The 19,997-nt window shown below is 40.7% G+C and overlaps 1 protein-coding gene across 2 annotated transcripts in view; it reads left to right on the top strand.

The window, feature by feature from the left end:
• The first annotated feature begins 5,301 nt into the window (after positions 1-5,301).
• Positions 5,302-19,997, top strand: part of LOC117400904 (rho guanine nucleotide exchange factor 25) — an 85,020-nt gene continuing 70,324 nt past the window's right edge. Inside the window, exons 1-2 of one of the 2 annotated variants that reach the window (XM_034001259.3) lie at positions 5,302-5,573; positions 14,452-14,605. In XM_034001259.3, coding sequence (XP_033857150.3) covers positions 5,478-5,573; positions 14,452-14,605 — 250 coding nt within the window. In that variant the 5' untranslated portion in view covers positions 5,302-5,477. The remainder of the gene's footprint in view (positions 5,574-14,451; positions 14,606-19,997) is intronic. The other variant, XM_034001257.3, reaches the window with a different exon arrangement.

Raw genomic sequence — 19,997 nt, forward strand, 5'->3', positions numbered from 1 at the left:
AAATATTGAATGTTACAGAGTGTCCTATAAGTCAGGCATCACAGGCATAATTGTTAACATCGGTGGTCTTTCCATTTATATCAGATGTGAAATGTCTTTAAGCAAAGAGGAGCACATGGATTTCCATGTGTGGTGCAGATTGTCAACGGGGTGTGCCTGCCCGATTTAACAGAGAATATTCTCATCTGCACAATACTGACTATGATACCAGGCTTATGGGACACTGCCCAATGCTGAAGGCAGCCTGGCAATGCAGCTCAACCCTTTCCGTCCTGAATTATTTGTCATCTCGCTGAAGAATAAACCCCTTTATTGAGTATGGATGAGAAGAGGACAGATATTTCTACCTCAGACTGGAACCTAGGAGTCCCGTGAGGTTCCAACGTGATTTCCGACAGCATATGTTAACATAAGACGCTAAGAAAAGGAGGTCCCGTCAGGACTGAAAGGATTACATTTAAGAGCATGTAAACAAACTGGATAGTCAACAAGATCTAGAAACGCCACCCAGAGCCTGTTTAGGTACAGATTACAGAGATGGTGGATTAGTGATTTAGCATGACAGTCAGAGCTGGAGGAGGTACACTGAGGTTACACAGATAAGAATGGGTGGAGTGTTATTTTTGTTTCTTGTACTTAAATGAAACAGCTTGCGTCAATTAAGGACAGGCGATGCTATATTAAACAGGACCGTACCTTCAAATCACACGTCCTTCCTTTTACTCTTTATAGCCCCCTTTTTATGATATAAAATAATGGTTGCAGTTACTCAAATATTGTCGTTTTTTTCTGGTGTTATGGTGCTTCATATACAGACCGCCCAAGTGACCTGCATTTCGTGGTCAGACCCACAAATTGACATTAAAACACACAGATCCGCGACAGTCATTGTACAACTCACAAAATAAAACTTCTATCGGATTTAAGGTAAACCTTGGCTGGTTCCCGGCATCAGTGCGCAGCACAAGACCAGAGTCTGAATAAAACAGATGAATGTAGAAAAGTGGACTGAACTGTTTGGGTGATTGTAAAAAAGTGTCATTATCAGCAAATGATTGTATGCACACTCCATTCATTGATGGGTTCTTAATTCAAGTTGCAAATTATATCCTTTTAAATGAACCAATGTTGTTGTTTGTCTATTATTGATTCAAAATGTCATTTTAATAATTTAGGTCAGACTCAAGATGATCTTGAGAAAGGGGTTACCCCAGGAAATCCCTTTAATTGTCTACAAGGATGCTTGCCAGACATGACAATTCACAGCAATGTGGGCTTGTAGAGGATTACACTGGTACATCTGTCAGTAGCCAGTAGGTGTTTTGGGGTTTGTGACAGCAATCTGCAATCGTGCACGATTCACTCCCCCACCACTCTGAAAGCCTACACATATTTTTGAATCAATCCGACAAGTGTAACAGGCAGTGATACGCTGTCGTTGCAGGTTCTGTCCTGGATCCGATCAGTGAGATGAGATTAAAAGCTTTATAATCACGAATGCAGACGAGCCCGGCACTTTTTGCACAGCGGTTAAGATACTCGCTTGCCGTGCGCGGGGTCGCAGGTTCACGCCCAGCCTCTGCTACACAAGCTCTCAGAAAAACGAATATCACGGTCTATCAATGGCCTTTGTAGACAAGACCAGACAGGTAAGATTCATGAAATTATTTGGACAGCAGCTTAAAAAGGTTTTCTAAAGCTCCGGGCTATTTTGTGTTTTAAATGTTTAACCAAACTGAACACACAGGCTCCAGCCAAGAGGAGATGACCTATGAGTGAGATGAAGTAAAAGGCAAACCTGTTCTTAATCCTGGATGCAAACAGATTTTAAAAAGCACTACCAGTAAGTGCTAAATATAAATCAGCAGGCTGCTTCTTCTGGGACTAACTTGGCACCACGTATCGTAACTGTTTCCATCGGCGTGTTTTATTATTTCTCCCAGTTTCTTAAATACTGTAGCTCTTTATATTTGAGAACAAATAAATCATACAGGCAGTAATACATCTGGGGTGTGAGCGAGGCCGAGCAGATCAAAACCATACCAAAAGGAAAATGCCCTCTGAATTTGCGTATTTAATCTGTTTATTGTTACGTGTTTTATGGATGTTTCTGAACTTCTGGTGCAGTAATTTCTTGCAAAGAGTATCAAATATTTGCATTGTGAAATCTCTCTCACTGTTTCAGTGCACGCCCCACGTGTTCATCAATACAAACAATCTGACATTGCACGGGCCAGCACAGAGACTGGGTTAAATATACAGGTGACTTTATTGAAGAGCAGCAATTAAAAAAAAACAACATTTCCTAAGACATTACAGAAACCTTAAATTGAGATTTTAATTGTATTCTTTAATAGTATAAATATTAAGCAAAAACATTTATGATATTCTTTATCTGACAGTTTAAATGGCCATGAATTTGTGTGACCTTGGAAGTGCCCTCCGATCTGCTGTACCCATGGTGCCCAAAAAAGGGATCTGCAGCTTCTATATAGTGGTTAGGGCTCTGGACTCTTGACCGGAGGGTCGTGGGTTCAATCCCAGGTGGGGGGGGGGGGCACTGCTGCTGTACCCTTGAGCAAGGTACTTTACTTAGATTGCTCCAATCTTGTAACAATTGTAAGTCACCCTGGATAAGGGCGTCTGATAAGAAATAAATAAATAAAAATAAAAAAGAATATAGCATTGTGACAGGTTGGCTGAGTCGTCTGACGTCAGGCAGAAGCAGGAACAAAAACTGCCACCAGGGACGTACTGCAGGTAAAGGCGCTCGCGCCGTTTTTATTTACAAAAACAAAAATAAATAAAATATTTAAACAAAAACACACTTGCGCGCAGAGCAAAACAAAACAGGTAAACGAAACAAATCTCTCTCTCTCTCTCTCTCTCTCTCTCTCTCTCTCTCTCTCTCTCTCTCTCTCTCTCTCTCTCTCTCTCTCTCTCTCGCTTACTCTCTCCTTCCAACACCCCCCTCGAAGCTGGAGAGCTGCAGCCTTTTTATATCGTGGCCGAGGGGCTTAACTAGCTTGCAATTAATTATTCTATTACCCCTCGGCCACAATCTGCACGAGTTTATTAATTACTATGTGGATGGATCTTCCCATCCACGTCACCAAATAAACAAACGGCTACGCCGTCATCTAATATAATAATAACAATAAATACAAAAACAAAACCTGCGACGCCTCGCCGTCATATAAAATACAATACTAAATCCTAATACAAAATAAATACAACATCCACTGCACAGGGGCGGAGGGGGACTCCGTTCTAAAAATAAATAAACAAATCAAATGTACAGGGCACCTCGCCCTGTTACAAGCATACATAAATCAATGATGGCAAAAAACAGATTAATCAGCTCATTCAATCCAGCTGATTATGTTCAACCTCTGAACAGTTATCCATCTGAAGCAGCACGAAAAGAACACACACAGACACACACACACACCCCACACATACACACACACCCCCCGACACACATACACACACACACACCCCACACATACACACACACCCCCCGACACACAGACACACACACACACCCCACACATACATACACACACCCCCGACACACAGACACACACACACACCCCACACATACATACACACACACACATCACCCCTCCCCCCTCCCCTCCCTCTCTCTCTCTCCCTGCCCTTCTCAACCCCCCTCCCCACTCTCTCTCTCTCTCTCTCTTTCTTTCTCTCTCTCTCTCTCTCTCTCTCGCTGCCCTTCTCAACCCCCCTCCCCACTCTCTCTCTCTCTCTCTCTCTCTCTCCTCCCTCTCTCTCTCTCCCTGCCCTTCTCAACCCCCCTCCCCACTCTCTCTCTCTCTCTCTCTTTCTCTCTCTCTCTCTCTCTCCCTGCCCTTCTCAACCCCCCTCCCCACTCTCTCTCTCTCTCTCTCTCTCTCTCTCTCTCTCTCTCTCTCTCTCTCTCTCTCTCCCTGCCCTTCTCACCCCTCCTCCCCTCTGTGCTAGATTTTAACTTCTAGCCTTCAGATAGAGTTACAGATAAACTTTCCCAGATGTAGAAAAGAACGGAGGGACCAAGCAAGACCCGAGAAAACGAAAGAGCAGAACACAGAGCTGATTTCCAGAGTGTAGACAAAGACTGCGTTCACTGCAAGAGCTTTCCTTTAAACTGGCCCTGTCTCTTAAGCAGCAATACATCTGTACTGTTCTATCACCACTATAGCTCTGCAGTGTCTTGACTGCATTGTCTATATTTAAGGTGCATTGTTATCCTTATAAAGGTTTACCATCGTAAAAGCACAGCAAAGTGTGATCAAGATTTTGCTGTTTTACCAAGTTCCCAAGATCTGTAACAAAATAATCCCCCTAAATCTTACCTAATATTCCTATTGAAATTAACATATTTATGCATGTTCCTTACACAAGTTTATCACAGTAAAGGCACAGCAAAGTGTAATAAAGCACAGTGAAAGCAGAGAAGTGTGGTAAAGCATATTAAGAAAACAAACCATGGTAAACTAACCCTTATAAAAGTTTCCTATAGTAAAATCATAGCAAATTGTAATAAAACATAGTGAAAGCATGGTAAAGCATAGGCAAGCATAATGTTTCTTCCTGGTATCTATTTACTTCCTGTGTGACACTATGCTACATCACAGGAAGTGGTTTTGTACCAGGGAGTAGCAGCAGCATATCCTTTTAACATTTATGTCCAGAAAGCGAGGGTTGTTTAAGATAATGGAGTTCAGTCAATGGATCTTAACAATGTCAGATCTTAGTACCACTGCCACTGAAAAAAAATTGGAGAGGACTCTTTTATGGAAGAGCAAGTTAGCAGATCATTAAAGGGAAGCAGTGGCAATGCTGCTCGCACTAATAACAAGAGCCTGAATGTGAAAACCTTGCTTTTATACCACTGTATCTAATGCTGGCCATCCTTAATATGTGCAAAAATACTTGGTGAGGAAGATATACTATCCAATTTGAAGACTGACGACATGCTATTGCTGTTTCACAGTTCCAGAAAGACAATGATGGAAAAAATGACTGGAGGTGAAGGGGTTAAAATGAAACCTGTTGCTCAGATTCCTGGAATCCCAGACCAGGCTAAAAGGACTTGCCTTTAAAAGAGTGAGTGAGTTGCCTGGAGAGGGGAGGGGGGGAGAGGTTGACTTCTGTATACAGAAAACATATGTCATTTGAAAATAGTTAAGAGAGAGAGGGAGGGAGAGAGAGAGGAGGCCAGCCAATAAGAAGCAGAGAGTTTGGAACACAAGGCGTGTCATCCTAACATTCTACACTGCTTACAAAACTTACTACTGGACTTAATACTATACAGTGCAGACGACTGCATCAGTTGATATATATATATATATCTATATAGGTTCCCTGGAAATCTGTGTTTTTTCGAAAGGTGTAATGCGAGCTGAAGTGGGACAGCACAGGATTTAGAAAGAGGGATTTGATCCAGCTGCTACTCTTGCACAGTATTCTGAAGCATGAACGCGCTGCAGAAGAATTTGGGTCGAACGGATCAGATGCTGGGTGCGATGGCAGACATGCTGAGCTCACTGGCACTCCCCAGTCAGCAGTGGGTAAGTGGGCATGGGTGCCAGCTTAGTGGGGTGGTCAGTGCATGCAGCACCATGAAATATGTATATATATATATATATATATATATATATATATATATATATATATATATAGTCTTAATTCAAGACACCTCACCAAACATTAATGTCTGAATCACAAATTGCAATGTGTTACGCAATTTGATATATTGTAATACTGAAATGTTCTGTTTTTTAGATTAAATACATCAAAAGTCCTCCCGAACATGTTGCAATAGTGCTAAATTTAGAAATGATGATAAAAGATGCTTGATATGTTTCAACTACAAGACTTATATAACACTGAAGACACTGAGAAAGACTGCTAGTAAAAATGGAAACATATTGTGTAGCATATTTTAAACAACTTTAAATAATACAATGTGGTTTGATATTAAAGAAGGGTTGAGTTTATTATATATCTAACCTTAGATAAGGTTTTACCAGCCGTCTTTAAAACATTTTGCAAATAGGATCCACTTGCTAATATACAGCTATGGCCAAAAGTTTAGCATCCCCCTATAGAATGACCTAACTTTGCTTCATAAAGTCGAATGAAACCTGCTAAAGAATGTTATGTTAGCATATTGAATTACATACCACTTTGTCGTTTTCCATATACGTAACGAAAAACTGACACAAATTGAAAAATGTGACATTTCGAAATCTAACATGAACTACTGTACTACTATTATGGCCTCCAGTAGACTTTTGCGAAATCATTTTGTAGTTTCTTTGATTACATGATGATAAATATAAGATGTAAAACACATGCTCATCAGGGCAGGATAGCACAGACACTTTGATTGGCTGCGTATGGAAATCTAATTTGAAAGACGACACCCAGTTTTTGATTGCAATATTTTCTGGCAATGAGGCCCCCAGTTAGGGGGGGGGGCTGCAGGAGGACAAGAATCAGCTGGAATGTCATCAATTTCTTACAGGTCAGGTAGACAAACTTACCAGCTGGAATGTGAGTAAGATGGTTTCTGGCAAATGCTTAAGAAAGCTGGATGTGAGAGGCGTTTCCATTTCTCTAACTATCAGTTTCTTCACACATTGAGTCTTGCAACCGGATTCTATCCGTAACTCATTCTGTAAGAAAGCCTAATTGACAAATGCTAAATGCCTTTCTGTAGTGTAACAGTTTCTTGCAAATGGTTAAGATATTTGTAAGGCTGTATTCCTGTTTGCGTTGTGTGCGTAGGTAGCTAGTGCACCCATTACTTTAACACTGACGTATTAATCATAACTTCTGAAGTATGAAGGCAAGGACACAAATGTTTTTCGGCTAGTGCTTGTGTTAACAATTTTGCTGGTAAATTCTTGTTTGAAGATTTTTTGAAAAATGTTTCAATTGGTTTAATTTCGTGGCAGACAGAAAGGTGAAAAGCCTGTACCATCAAGACATCATTCCTCCTTGTATTTATGTTTTATAAATAGTTTGTCAGTTGTATCCCTCTTTTTTTTCTACCAAATTTGAAATACCAAATTCGAATGTCACCCCCTGAAAATAAAAGGGTGCCCCCAATTTCTGCTGCCAGCCACAGGAGCAAGAAGTTCACTCTCCCAGCTGAGATGGACAACTTGGCACCACCAGGATTCGAATCGGCACGTTCCTGACTGCATGACTTTACTGGATGAGTCCATATTTATTATAGAGCCCTTTTTAAACACAGAAAACTACTACAAGAAGCAATAAAGCCATCCACTCCACTTATTGAGTAGACCTTGTTAAGAACACAACGGAAGAGACACTGAGAAGGAGAAGTCTGTATAGTCTACTGAAGGAACTTTGCAACATTAGCCCCAGGGCACCATTTCATTTCTTCTTGAATGACTCCAGTGTCATAACTGCAACCTCTCTGCATGGTAAATGGGGCCCAGAACCAGAACACATTCCCAGTCTAATAGAAACAATGTAGCTGAAAAAAATGCTCCTGCTGTGATTTGAATAGCCCCTTAAAATCTATATCTTCCGTTTTCCATTTTAAAGCTGTACACGAGGCACCCCATGGGGACATGCTTTGCCATTCGTCCTCTAGAGTGTTTTAGTCATGTGCTGAGCTGAGCCCTGTTTTCATAGCCTGGCCAGAACCCCCTTAGGAATGAGGCCCTGCTTAAATAAATAAATATATGAATGTAATGCACAGGCAAAGCTTCAGCTAGCAAGCTTGTGTATTGTCAGAACCGAGTATGAAGACATCCTTATTTAGGAAAGGGTTCTTAGACCAAAAATACACTTTTTGAGAGCCCAGGTAAGAAACGAGTCCTCATTTTTACTATTATTTGAGAAAGGTATTTTTTTTTCTTGTCACATGGGGAAAAAAAGTATATTTTAATTAATATGCATTGGTTTTGAATAAGCTAGAAAAATATATAATCTCTCAGGAGAAACATGAACCCAATACCCCATGAAATTACCTTGTAACCAAAGCAGAGAAACTTCTGTGCAGTGCAATGAGTCTGATTTATATCAGACAGCATTTAAGCACTGGTTTCCTTGCATGATTTATTATTATTATTATTATTATTATTATTATTATTATTATTATTATTATTATTATTATTTAGTTAGCAGACGCTTTTATCCAAAGCGACTTACAGAGACTTGGGGGTGAACTATGCATCACAATTGCTGCTGCACTTGCAATAGGACCTCGTTTTTATGTCTCATATTAATGCTGAATACAGTTCAAGCAGGATTAGTTTGTATGTTTGAATGTTTAGGGGGTTGATGGATGGTAAAGCAGTGTTCTAAATTCTGGGTTCCTTAAACTAGATGAATCCTGCCCCAGTCAGGGTGAAATATTGACCCTATTCTTCAACGTGGCTGTCTCACTCGATCCCCACGTCTCTCCCTGTCTAACCCTCTCTCCCTGTCTCTCTCCCCCTCTCTCATGGCACAGTGATCCTCAGGGGTTAGATTGTAAACAACAAGATAACAGACCTCATAATTAAGGAAGGGGAATAGCATTTTTGTTTGTGGACCTAATGTACTGACCTTGATCTACAGGAGCTCCCTGTAGCAGAGTAGCATTGCAGCCAAGGCTGGTTAGCGGTAGGAAAGCAAAACACAGTTTAAGCAGAAAAACACACTTTTATTTCCAAAACAGAAATGAAAGAAACATTGGGACAAGGGCCAAAATAAAAGGTTTAAACAAAAAGACTTTAAACAAACAGCTCTTGTGTCATGCCACGCAACCGCCTTCACTGAAACACACACACACACCCGTTCTCCCAAACTCCACTCCCCAAACAAAGGGTTTGGTGGTCCTTTTACAGCATGCGGCTGGGCTAAATTTGACCTCAATTAAGCCCCAGCCACATTCTGCACCAGGATTTGGCAGATATGAGATTTTAACCCCATCCCTGCCAAACTTAAATTCAAGTTATACGATCTTTATTTACACATTTCATAACACACACTATTTACCAGTGCAGGGCTCAGTCATTCTCATATGTGTTTCAGGTTCTGCTTGTTGGTTTCTTGTCTTATTGCTGGTAGCTGCATGCCCACCTTTGTCTAGCCGTGTTTTAATATAATCTACAGGTTTGACTAATACCAGTGGAGGGTCGACTAATCTGATGAACAGGCGCGACGACACTGCTGTTGTAGGTCGCTAGTTTTTTGGCCTTTGGCCATTTGGGTTGTAAAAAAATGTTCTTGCTCATAGATGTCACATCCTAAAACATATTGTCATGAAACAGGACAGCGTGTTTTTTTTTACTGTACATATTATGTACGGTTCATCATTTGTAAACTGTATAATTCTCGCCTGTCAGACAGAAATGTGCCGGATTTGGGATCAAATGAACCACTGGTGATGCTCAGACTGTCTCAGGTTGTCTGCAGCTGAATCAACACAATGCGGTTCCTTCTTCCAGTTATAGGCAGGGAAAGCCATTGGCAAGGCTGCTGTGGAATACATACTGGGGAAAGTTGGAGATGATTATGCTATGGTCTGGAAACTAAATATCTGACTGCTGGAATGCACATGAGATGGGAATTGGGAATTCTGCCTGTCAACCGAAACACTAAAATATTTACTATAGAACTCGTTTCACATTTGAATTACCACAGGCTCTAGCTGAAGAATTCACTTTTTAAACCCACTATTTCAGGTTTACTGCTAATTCCTTAATGTGAGCCCCATCTTTAATCAATATGATCTTTTAATATTGATCACATTTTATAATGCTGAACAACACACTGAAGACTGTCGTTGTTTTAAAGATAGTGCTTGCATTAAAAACAACGGATGCAAAAGTAGGGAAACTGACCTTATAATGGGCAAAATTAAAAGTTAAGGAAATTGATTTGAAATTTTAGTTACAACATCTGAAATACATTTAAAAAACGACACCTTTTTGTTCTCTCTCCAGGCCTTGTCAGCTAATTGTGTGAAAATGTGAAATTACAGCAAAACACAAGTGAATAACACAAGAATACTTGCCTTACACAATGTCCCAATTAAACATGTCAAACTGTAGCATCAAAGCCAGTGTTATCTGTTGGAAGTCTTTTGTAATGCATTGCTTTGATCAGCTAACTCATTGAAAGACAGCAGAAAGAACAATGGAATAAAGTACTTAAATACATTTCAATGTCAAAAGTTCAGGGGTCTGTATTTAGCTGTCAGGCAAATTATTCACTCACCTTCACCCCCTAAGAGAAAGGGTGCTCCCTCCAGTCCAGGGTGGGCTTGAGGCATGGAGACCGAACTGCTCCCTCACCCCCTAAGAGAAAGGGTGCTCCCTCCAGTCCAGTAGTTACTTAGTAAATACATGTGTACTTACACATAATTACAATGCTATTATGCATAGTTACAATGTACTTAATTCATGTTAAGTACATTGTAACTGTGCATAATAACATTGTACTATCTGTATGAATAGAAATCTAAATATCCTCACCCTTAAATATATAACCAAACGATACAAATACATGGAAGTGAAGTCTATTATCTTTTCTGCTGTTAAAAAAAGTGGTTCAAGAAATCTCCCAGTTGGATTAATATTGGGTTAAACAGTGATGGTGTTTAGATTAGCTGCTGGTAAAATCAAAATGACCCTGCTGTGAAAAATCAACAGTGCAAAGTTTTAAAAATCCATTTACATTTACATACAGATCAGATGGGATTTCTTCCATGTGGCCCAGCGGATATAAATCACGTAGCTCAATTTTGACATGAAGCTGACATATTTACACAGACATGATCTACTACCAATGTTAACAATAATCCAGCTACTCAGTACATTACTCTCCCCTAAAACAGCACACAACGGAGGCTGAGCTTCATGAACCATCACTGAACCATAACAAGCAGCGGTCTGTGTACATTTTTCTTTTTAAAGACGTTAAAACATTGAGGTCGGTACAAGGTTCTTTCACTTTTGAAGATACAATGCGCTCTGTCTCGTTGTAGTGCAGGGGTTATCAAACTGGGGTGCTGTGGGGTGGTTTCAGGGGCTCGTAATGACCCTGATGAAGCGAATTGCTTCCCAGACCGCGGGATCAATTCGTTTGCACGAACGCTGCTTTTAGGTGCTTGCTGTTATTGTGAATGTAACACTGACGTCAGCTTGGACTTTATTATATTTGTTATATTTAAATAAATAAATAAATGCAAGATTTCTGCCAATGCATGGTTTTACGGTGGAAGTTCTTGATAAACGGTCTTCCCCCTACATAAATAAAATAAACCATACCGCTCCCCGACCGCTTACTTTTTTTTACAGGCAGGTTTATGTTGTAAACTTTTATAAGGGATGCTGCGACGGGTTCTTATTCTATAATAAGATCCAAAATGGAAAATTACCTGTATGGTAACAATATCCTGGGAGACAGTCAGCATGGTTTTAGGAAAGGGAGATCGTGTCTAACTAACCTGGTTGACTTTTTTGAGGATGCAACATTGAAAATGGATAATTGCAAACCATACGGTTTATTTAGATTTCCAGAAAGCTTTTGACAAAGTCCCGCATAAAAGATTAATTCTCAAACTGAACGCAGTAGGGATTCAAGGAAATGCATGCACATGGATTAGGGAGTGGTTAACATGTAGAAAACAGAAAGTACTGATTAGAGGAGAAACCTCAAAATGGAGCGAGGTAAACAGTGGTGTACCACAGGGATCAGTATTAGGTCCTCTGCTATTCCTAATCTACATTAATGATTTAGATACTGGTATTGTAAGCAAACTCGTAAAATTTGCAGACGACACAAAAATAGGAGGGGTGGCAAACACTGTTGCAGCAGCAATGATCTAGACAGCATTCAGAACTGGGCAGACACATGGCAAATTAAATTTAATAGAGAAAAGTGTAAAGTATTGCATGCAGGCAATAAAAATGTGCATTATAAATATCATATGGGAGATACTGAAATTGAAGAAGGGAACTATGAAAAAGACCTAGGAGTTTATGTTGACTCAGAAATGTCTTCATCTAGACAATGTGGGGAAGCTATAAAAAAGGCCAACAAGATGCTCGGATATATTGTGAGAAGTGTTGAATTTAAATCAAGGGAAGTAATGTTAAAACTTTACAATGCATTAGTAAGACCTCACCTAGAATATTGTGTTCAGTTCTGGTCACCTCGTTACAAAAAGAATATTGCTGCTCTAGAAAGAGTGCAAAGAAGAGCGACCAGAATTATCCGGGTTTAAAAGGCATGTCGTATGCAGACAGGCTAAAAGAACTGAATCTATTCAGTCTTGAACAAAGAAGACTAAGTGGCGATTTGATTCAAACATTCAAAATCCTAAAAGGTATAGACAATGTCGACCCAGGGGACTTCTTTGACCTGAAAAAAGAAACAAGGACCAGGGGTCACAAATGGAGATTAGATAAAGGGGCATTCAGAACACAGAGAATTGTGAGGTCTGGAACTCCCCAGTAATGTTGTTGAAGCTGACACCCTAGGATCCTTCAAGAAGCTGCTTGGTGAGATTCTGGGATCAATAAGCTACTAACAACCAAACGAGCAAGATGGCTGAATGGCCTCCTCTCGTTTGTAAACTTTCTTATGTTCTTCTTCTTATGTTCTTATGTATAGAGAGGGTTTGCGTAGTGTGGTAGGTTCCTGGAGCGGGATGTCTCTTTTAGTGAGACTAGCGCTCGCCTTGTGTGGCAAACTTTTATTTTTAGCTTTTCTTTTCTTTATTAAATCTGACGCTAGGGCTACCATTGCTGGTACCCTAGTGTCAGCACTTGTGTAATTAAATCTCCGTGCCTGTGCACCATGTCAACACCCAATGCTCTGTGTCTGCCGACCCACGTATGTAACATCACCCTGTTACAGGAGCTTATTCTGAATTTAATTGCTCTTTTGGATAAATACTTTGGGAGTCTGTGTTGGGTGGTGAGCATATATTACTGTATGTTCCTTTTTCGATTTTAAACTTCAATAAAACTGGAATTAGCAGACCGTGGTGTGACGAGACTGCTTCTAAGGGCCCTAACTCAAGCTGCCAAGTTAAAACATGCTAATTGGCAGCTGTGTCAGTTTCTTCCAGTTCCAGGAAGTGATTATGTTTGGGTATTGTCGCAGTGGTGGGTTTCCATGGGAACGAGTAAAGTGGGTTGATCCGTGGGGACACATCTACGCTCATGGCTGTTCACTTAATTGTAAAATTAAAAACTGAAATATTTCTAGTTTATTTTTAATGCGATCAGCAAGGTCCATGAATATTGCATCTCTGTTCAGTTTGTAGCCATTATTACACAGGTTTTATCATGAAAATGTCTTTTAAATGGTTTTGTATTTAACTTTTTAAGTGTGCTGTAATTTGATGCTAATTTGTCTGCAATTATATACTTTCCTAGGGCAGAAGTTACTAAATTCAAACTGCTCTTCAGCACATACTGTAGAGACAGTGAGGACCACAGTGAGAGAGCAACACTGCAAGCAGGTGCTGTGATTAACACCACACAGACATTACAATAGAAAGTATTACAGAGAATGAAGAGAGCAGTGAAGAGTGTGTGCCGGACTAAGCATTTGTAAAACACTTCAAGTGGCAATGATACTGCGACTACTTTTCTCAATCGCGGTAAAAATAAAGCCTGACTGTAAAACATACTAACCTCGAACTGAACGCTTACTAAACACTCTCTAACACATTTTTACCTACAGACCTCTGGCCTTGTTTAACAGGAAAATGTGTTTTATCAAGGGCAGTTTAAAAAAAATAAATATTCACCTTCACTTTCACATGCCCAGGCAAAGGATTTTCCAAAACAGTGTTCTATTTCTTCGCTGTATTATGTTTTGGACCACAAGTGTTTTAAACCAAGTTAGGAATTTAATGAAAAAATACTTTTGCAACTGAGTTTGCCCAGAAGGAGATGCTTGGGAGGAGGGAGGGACATTGTAACTAATCTGGGCATCGGAAAATTACTAATTCAGTCCCCACTCTATTGTGGGAGAGAATAGTGGTATGGTTTTAAAACGCAGCCTGAGAACAACAGTAAAAATGAGGATGTGAGATAAAAAGAACTACTAGCTAGGGAGAAAGTCAAACAGAGGTCATTAGAGGATTATCCTGATTATTTGTAGCTGCTAATCAATCATTTTAAATGTCATTGCCATTCAACCCTATCACAGTCACTTATACAAATTGTACAGAGTTTCAATAATGGTCAATAATTTAGCAGATGCTGCAGAGTCACTTACAATAGGATCTCGGTTTTATGTCTCATCCGAAGGACGGAGCACAAGGAGGTTAAGCGACTTGCTCAGGGTCTCACACAGTGAGTCAGTGGTTGGGAAGCGACAGAGAATAGGGGGTGAACTACTGGCAGCTCCACACTTGGGTGAGACGGTGTGAGTGATGTTCTGTGTCTGTTTCTTTGACAGCTTGCGGAACACGGTGAACAGGAGACAGGAGAGCCGCGGAACCCGGTTTCAAGCAGTGAAGACAGGGTTCAGAGGTCAAAGCAGCTGAGTGCCCCTGCCGTGGACTGGAGTCTGCCACAGGGAGCAACAGAGAGCTACACCGTTGCAGAGGAAGGTAGGGGATTCATTTCCTTTGTTCTACTTCAAGAGAGATTTTGGGAGCAGAACTGTCTGCTATATTGGTTTTTAACGTTTGCTTATAGACGGCAGAAGATATTTGAAACAGAGAAAAAAGTGCTTTTCAGTTCCAGTGGTTTGATTTGATATGCAGAATTTCAAAACAACAGAAGCAATGGGGTGCTCTCATAAATGTGCACACTGCTGTAGACACCATAAATACTTGCTATCTTGACTCTTGGAAGTGCAGTTCTGTGCTGACTGCTCAAGCTCTTTGTGGAAGCCACTTTCAATCCATGTTTAATTAAATTAACAGCATTCTCTAATAATAACTTATTGGCCCACATATTAACATACAATACAAATAGAGTGAAAATAGGTCGGCAAAAAATAAGGTTTGTAAAGGTGTGGCGGTATTAAGATCCGCCATAGATTAGATAATTAAAATTGGCTCAATATGACTGGCTTCACTTATGTTGTAATGATCTGGCATCTCAGCCCATTGAATTGAATGGAAAGGCAAGGACTGGACGCGAACCGCAAACCATCCGTTTCAAAGACGAACGCCTTACCATTCAACTGAAGCTCTGTAGTGGAGTGGTGAGTATGAGTCTGATGCTGATGTCAGTATTATTAACTGATCATCTACTAGGAGGAGTGTCATTACGTTATTGAACATCTGGAAGAAAGAACATGGACTATTTAGTTATTAAAAACAGATCCCAAATCACAGTCTCGGATGTAATCGTAGTTATTTTAATGAGATAAAACAGCACTTTGTGTTGCTGAATTCTGTTTCCTGCAGCGCAGACGTGGATCGCTAGCACGTCAGTGATTGATTGCAGATACATGTTGAGCAGACTAGCAAATAACTCCTCCCTCCAATCCACCGCCTTGATAAAATCACTCAAGACTGTCCCAGTCTGTGCTTCATTGCAGCTTTCGATAGCGTGGTGTGCGAGACCTTATGCTGGCAGCCACTACTCAATCATAACCACATGTGGCGATGCAGTATGTGGTGCTTGCATTTCATCCTGTACAAAACCACAGAGTGTAAAACGAGATTTAACGTTGTTAAATGAGCACGATTTTAGAGTTTGCAAGTGGGTGAAAGAATTAGGGAAAAAAATACAAATAAATAGGTAATGCTTTAGTATTTCATTGAGTGATAGAGCAACATTATCACTGGCCTCACTATTAAATGAGTGATTACCATGGTTTTACAATCCATTTTCTTGTCACTTATTAGCGCTAGCAACATTATAACTAGGTTCAAAGCTGGCCTATATTAGTTGCATATGTAAAGGAGGAGGTTGGGCGTGAACTGGTGACCCTGCGCATGTCAGAATAATATTCTTTTTTTCAAATTTATTGTGTCCAATTATTATTTCCCCCCTCCGATGTTCTCCCAATTTGGAATGGCTTATTTTGCTTTTCTCCTCACCGCAGCAATTCCCCACATGGCTCGGGAGACTTGAGGACTCAATGGGCGTCGTTTTATTATTAGTTTTATTATTCGGCTGCTTTTGCTTTCTCTGCAGCACGTACTCTCATCTGCAAACACTCACAGGAAAAAACTCTCCTCCTCAATACACTGCGCTTGCCTTACCATGTACTGGAATTTTGGCAACTACTTCACTGTGATTGGTTGATTTTCTGATATGTGATTTATAATAGTCATTAAAGCAAAGAAAAAATAAACACTTCTGAATGTAATTCCCTTTCCACGTGTCAGCAGCAGAGGGCCAGGCAGACACACACTAGTAAGCTGCTTTTTTATTTAGTCTGTGCCATTTACAAAGTGTTACAACTTAATAAGTGCCTAGCCAAGTGCAGGAAAGCATAGTAAAACACACAGGAAAAGCTAAATCACTAGCATTGTGAAATTATATTAAGGGGCCCTGTGAGATATTATTATAAAGGTAATTAAGCATGGTTGTTCCAGCTTGTTAATAACTGAACGAAAACGATATCCCTGTTCATTCAGCCCAGATATGCTGCCTGGGTTTCTCTATTTCCAATCCTGCTCAACACTGTTAGCAGTGACTGGCAGCGTTTTATTTCTAAAGAATAATTCAGTATCATCATCGGCACAAACCCCACATTGAAAACGGTGACCACCAGAATTGGCATTGAGCCACGACAGTCATTGTACAACCCTCAACTTACATGGAAGATTGGATTTAAGGTAAATCTTGGCTGGTTCCTGCCTCAGTGCGCAGCACAAGACCAGAGTCCTCCGCATCTGTACAGTCATCAGCCACAAAGTCTTGTTTGTACAGTTCAGATTGCATGAACAGTACACTGCATTCATTGATGGGTTCTCAATTCAAGTTGCAAATGATATCATTTTAAATCAATGCTGTTGTTGGCGCTTATCTCGTATTTATTCGAAATGTAATTTTAATAATTTAGGGTAGACAGATTAAACATCGCCATATAAGTTCTCCATACTACAGTTACACATCCCTGATCAGTTGATGCCCAAACGATGCCAGTACTTTCAGGAATAAGGTGTGCCAAAATACACATTGGTGCCTAGGAGGTGCTGCTATGAGGGTTAAATGGGGTATTCCTGGCTACAGCTCGATCACGGTGCCTTTTCTTCCCTGGCTCTTCTGGATAGAACACACTGCCTTTGGCACAGGCTGTAAACATTAGCTCTGAGTAGAAAGCGCACTCAGAGTCTAACCTTCACTGTTTCTTCACATGTGCTATTTGTGTAATCACTTGAGGTCTCTGGCAAACTCCACAGGGGCTGCTAAGGTAATAAACAGAGCTTTATAATGTCTGAACAGACTGTGCCCTATTAATTACTACCTTTGCCACGCTGATCTCTGTTCTATTTTGCCCCTGAAAGAGGGGGGGGGGGCAGGGAAATCTAATACTTGTGGTCCAACATGATGGAGATAACAGTTTTAGTGAACTGCACCTTCAGAGGTCTTAAGATTACAACCAGTTAGCCTGGCAGGCACCAGGAATTTAGGACTACACTATTAATTACAGATGAATTGTAACTTAAAAGCACAGCAAACCGCACTGCCTTCCAGGTGATATTCACTTAACTAATTTGTTAGCTTTCAGTCCTTTTAACTGAGCTCTAGTGCTTCTGCATGCCTTGGAGCCACGTGTCACAAGCAAGCCAAAGTTTTATTGGCAGGAGAGAAAGAGATTGAATAGATGAAGCTGAGGAGAAAACCACTCAAATTCCAAGGAAGTGAGCTGAGACCAAGGAGCCGGCTTGGATCTGGGCACTGAGCCTGCAAACCACACCACATGCTTTGAAGAAAAAGCATCTCTTCATCTCCGCGGTGCACTGGGTCTGACACACTGGACCTTGTGAAAAGGGACATTTCTGCAGTAAAACTACAAGTCGAGAAGGAAAATTCCCTGTTCCCACCCTTTCCACCCCATCCCTACCTTTCACGGAGCAGTGGGATAACTTGGGGATACATGTCTTGAGCAGTTAGATATGAAGCTATTTCTAGTACTGGTAGATTGTATAGCACACCACCCAAGTGACCTGCATTTCATTAAAACCTGCAGACCCGCGACAGTATATGTAAGATCACTGTTTGGGAGATGTAACAAAAAGTTTGTTATTATCAACGTACGATTATATGTACACTCCATTCATTGATGGGTTCTTAATTCAAGTTGCAAATTATATCATTTTATGTAATTTTAGTAACTTAAATTAATCATTGTCCAATATTATCTCAAGAAATAGTCTGGACCATCTTGATGAAACTTGGGACCTATGTATAGCTCTGTAAAAAAAAAAAAATGTAAAGGGATATCGTTTTTTTTTATTGAATTTACCCCTAGACGTTGCTAGCTATGCTACAAGAAACTCTTTGCAGTCTGATTAAGGGAGTTGCTTCTTTATCCTTCCTGGTAAGAGTCTGCGCTCCAGAAATAGAACAAAAACTCATAAAGATGTCATGGCTGATGGGTCTATGCTCTTTGCAACACGACCATTTTCTCCAGCGTGGCGTCGAGCCAAGAGCTACACATGGCAGTTGTGTTGATTCAGGAACTAAACCATACATTTTCTCCAATCTGTCATCCCATTCCTCCGAAGGACTTTTAAGACGGGGGGGGGGGGGGGGCACGGTCGCCTGCTTTGAAAATGTGGGAAAGCTCCCTGCCGTGTCACTCACCCCAGTCAGCGAGGCTGTTGACTGAAATCCATGTGGCTTCATAAAGGGACGTTTAAGAGGTGTAACTGTTTCAGTGCTGTGTAGGAGTCTGTACAGTAAGAGCAACCCCACATAATGAGATTACTTAAAAAATCATAAACATGGTATATACAACCAACCTAGAGTGGGGTTATCTTTCCTAGATTTCTGTTCAGATCTGCAGTGTTGAAAGGTAATCAGTGGTCATCTTATTTGCAGTTAAGTGTTTCAGGTTAAGAGTTAAGAATTAGGGTTAGGGTCAGGGTAAGGGTTAGGGTTAGGGTTAGTCCTTACCAAATAGGGTTAGACCACCAGTACTAAATGAGGACCACAGTGGAATATGGGTTCCAAATCCATCAAGCAGCTATGGACGGCTGGAAATGCTGTAATCTGCTGATGGGACGCTTTTGGTACACTGGGATGATAATGGGATCCCAATGGGCTTTTTCCATCTGTGTCATGTGACACTATTGTGACCCCTGCTGGTGAGATAAGCAGAGGTCACAACACACAAATAAATCACTGATACTTTTGGAAAGTGGCTGCTCTGCTTTTTAATAGATACATGCGGAATGAGCAATATTATTATGAAAGTACAATGCAGCCTCATTGGAAACCTAGTGCTTTTCATGACCCCTTTTAATTGCTGATAACCAACCCACTTCAGCTAAGTTTGGTGTCTGTTTCCCCTTCTCATCCATGTTGAAGCCTTATTGAGGACTCCATTAATGCCTATTAAAAAAAAAAAACTTGATTGCAGTGAGCATTGACAACACTCACCAGCCTACTCTGTTGAGCTATGAGGTTAGCACTGTACACACCTCTCTGAGGGAGGGTGGAACAGATCTCACACATACAGTCAGTGTAGAGGACTGTGCAGCCCTGAGCGAGGATGATAAGAAAGTATAACAGTATTTGTGAGTTTTCTTTATCAGGACATTTTTAATGCTTTTTTCTTTGATGCTCCTGCAGCCTTTGATCAAAGCAAGGCAACAGGATGGGGTTGCTGTAGAGCCGATCTGGAATCAGTCAGATAAATCTGGACTCACCCACACCACACGAAGCTCCTCACTTCAGCTGATCTATACAGTGGCTACATCCCTAACAGTGATTAACGTGAGGGGTCATTCTCACACAACAGCTCTTTGGGTTGCCTACCATTGCATCATCCATTGCTGATGACGTTTCGTCTCAGTGGCTCCTGTGAAA

The sequence above is a fragment of the Acipenser ruthenus genome, chromosome 45, assembly GCF_902713425.1.
Source record: "Acipenser ruthenus chromosome 45, fAciRut3.2 maternal haplotype, whole genome shotgun sequence".
Taxonomy (NCBI): domain Eukaryota; kingdom Metazoa; phylum Chordata; class Actinopteri; order Acipenseriformes; family Acipenseridae; genus Acipenser; species Acipenser ruthenus.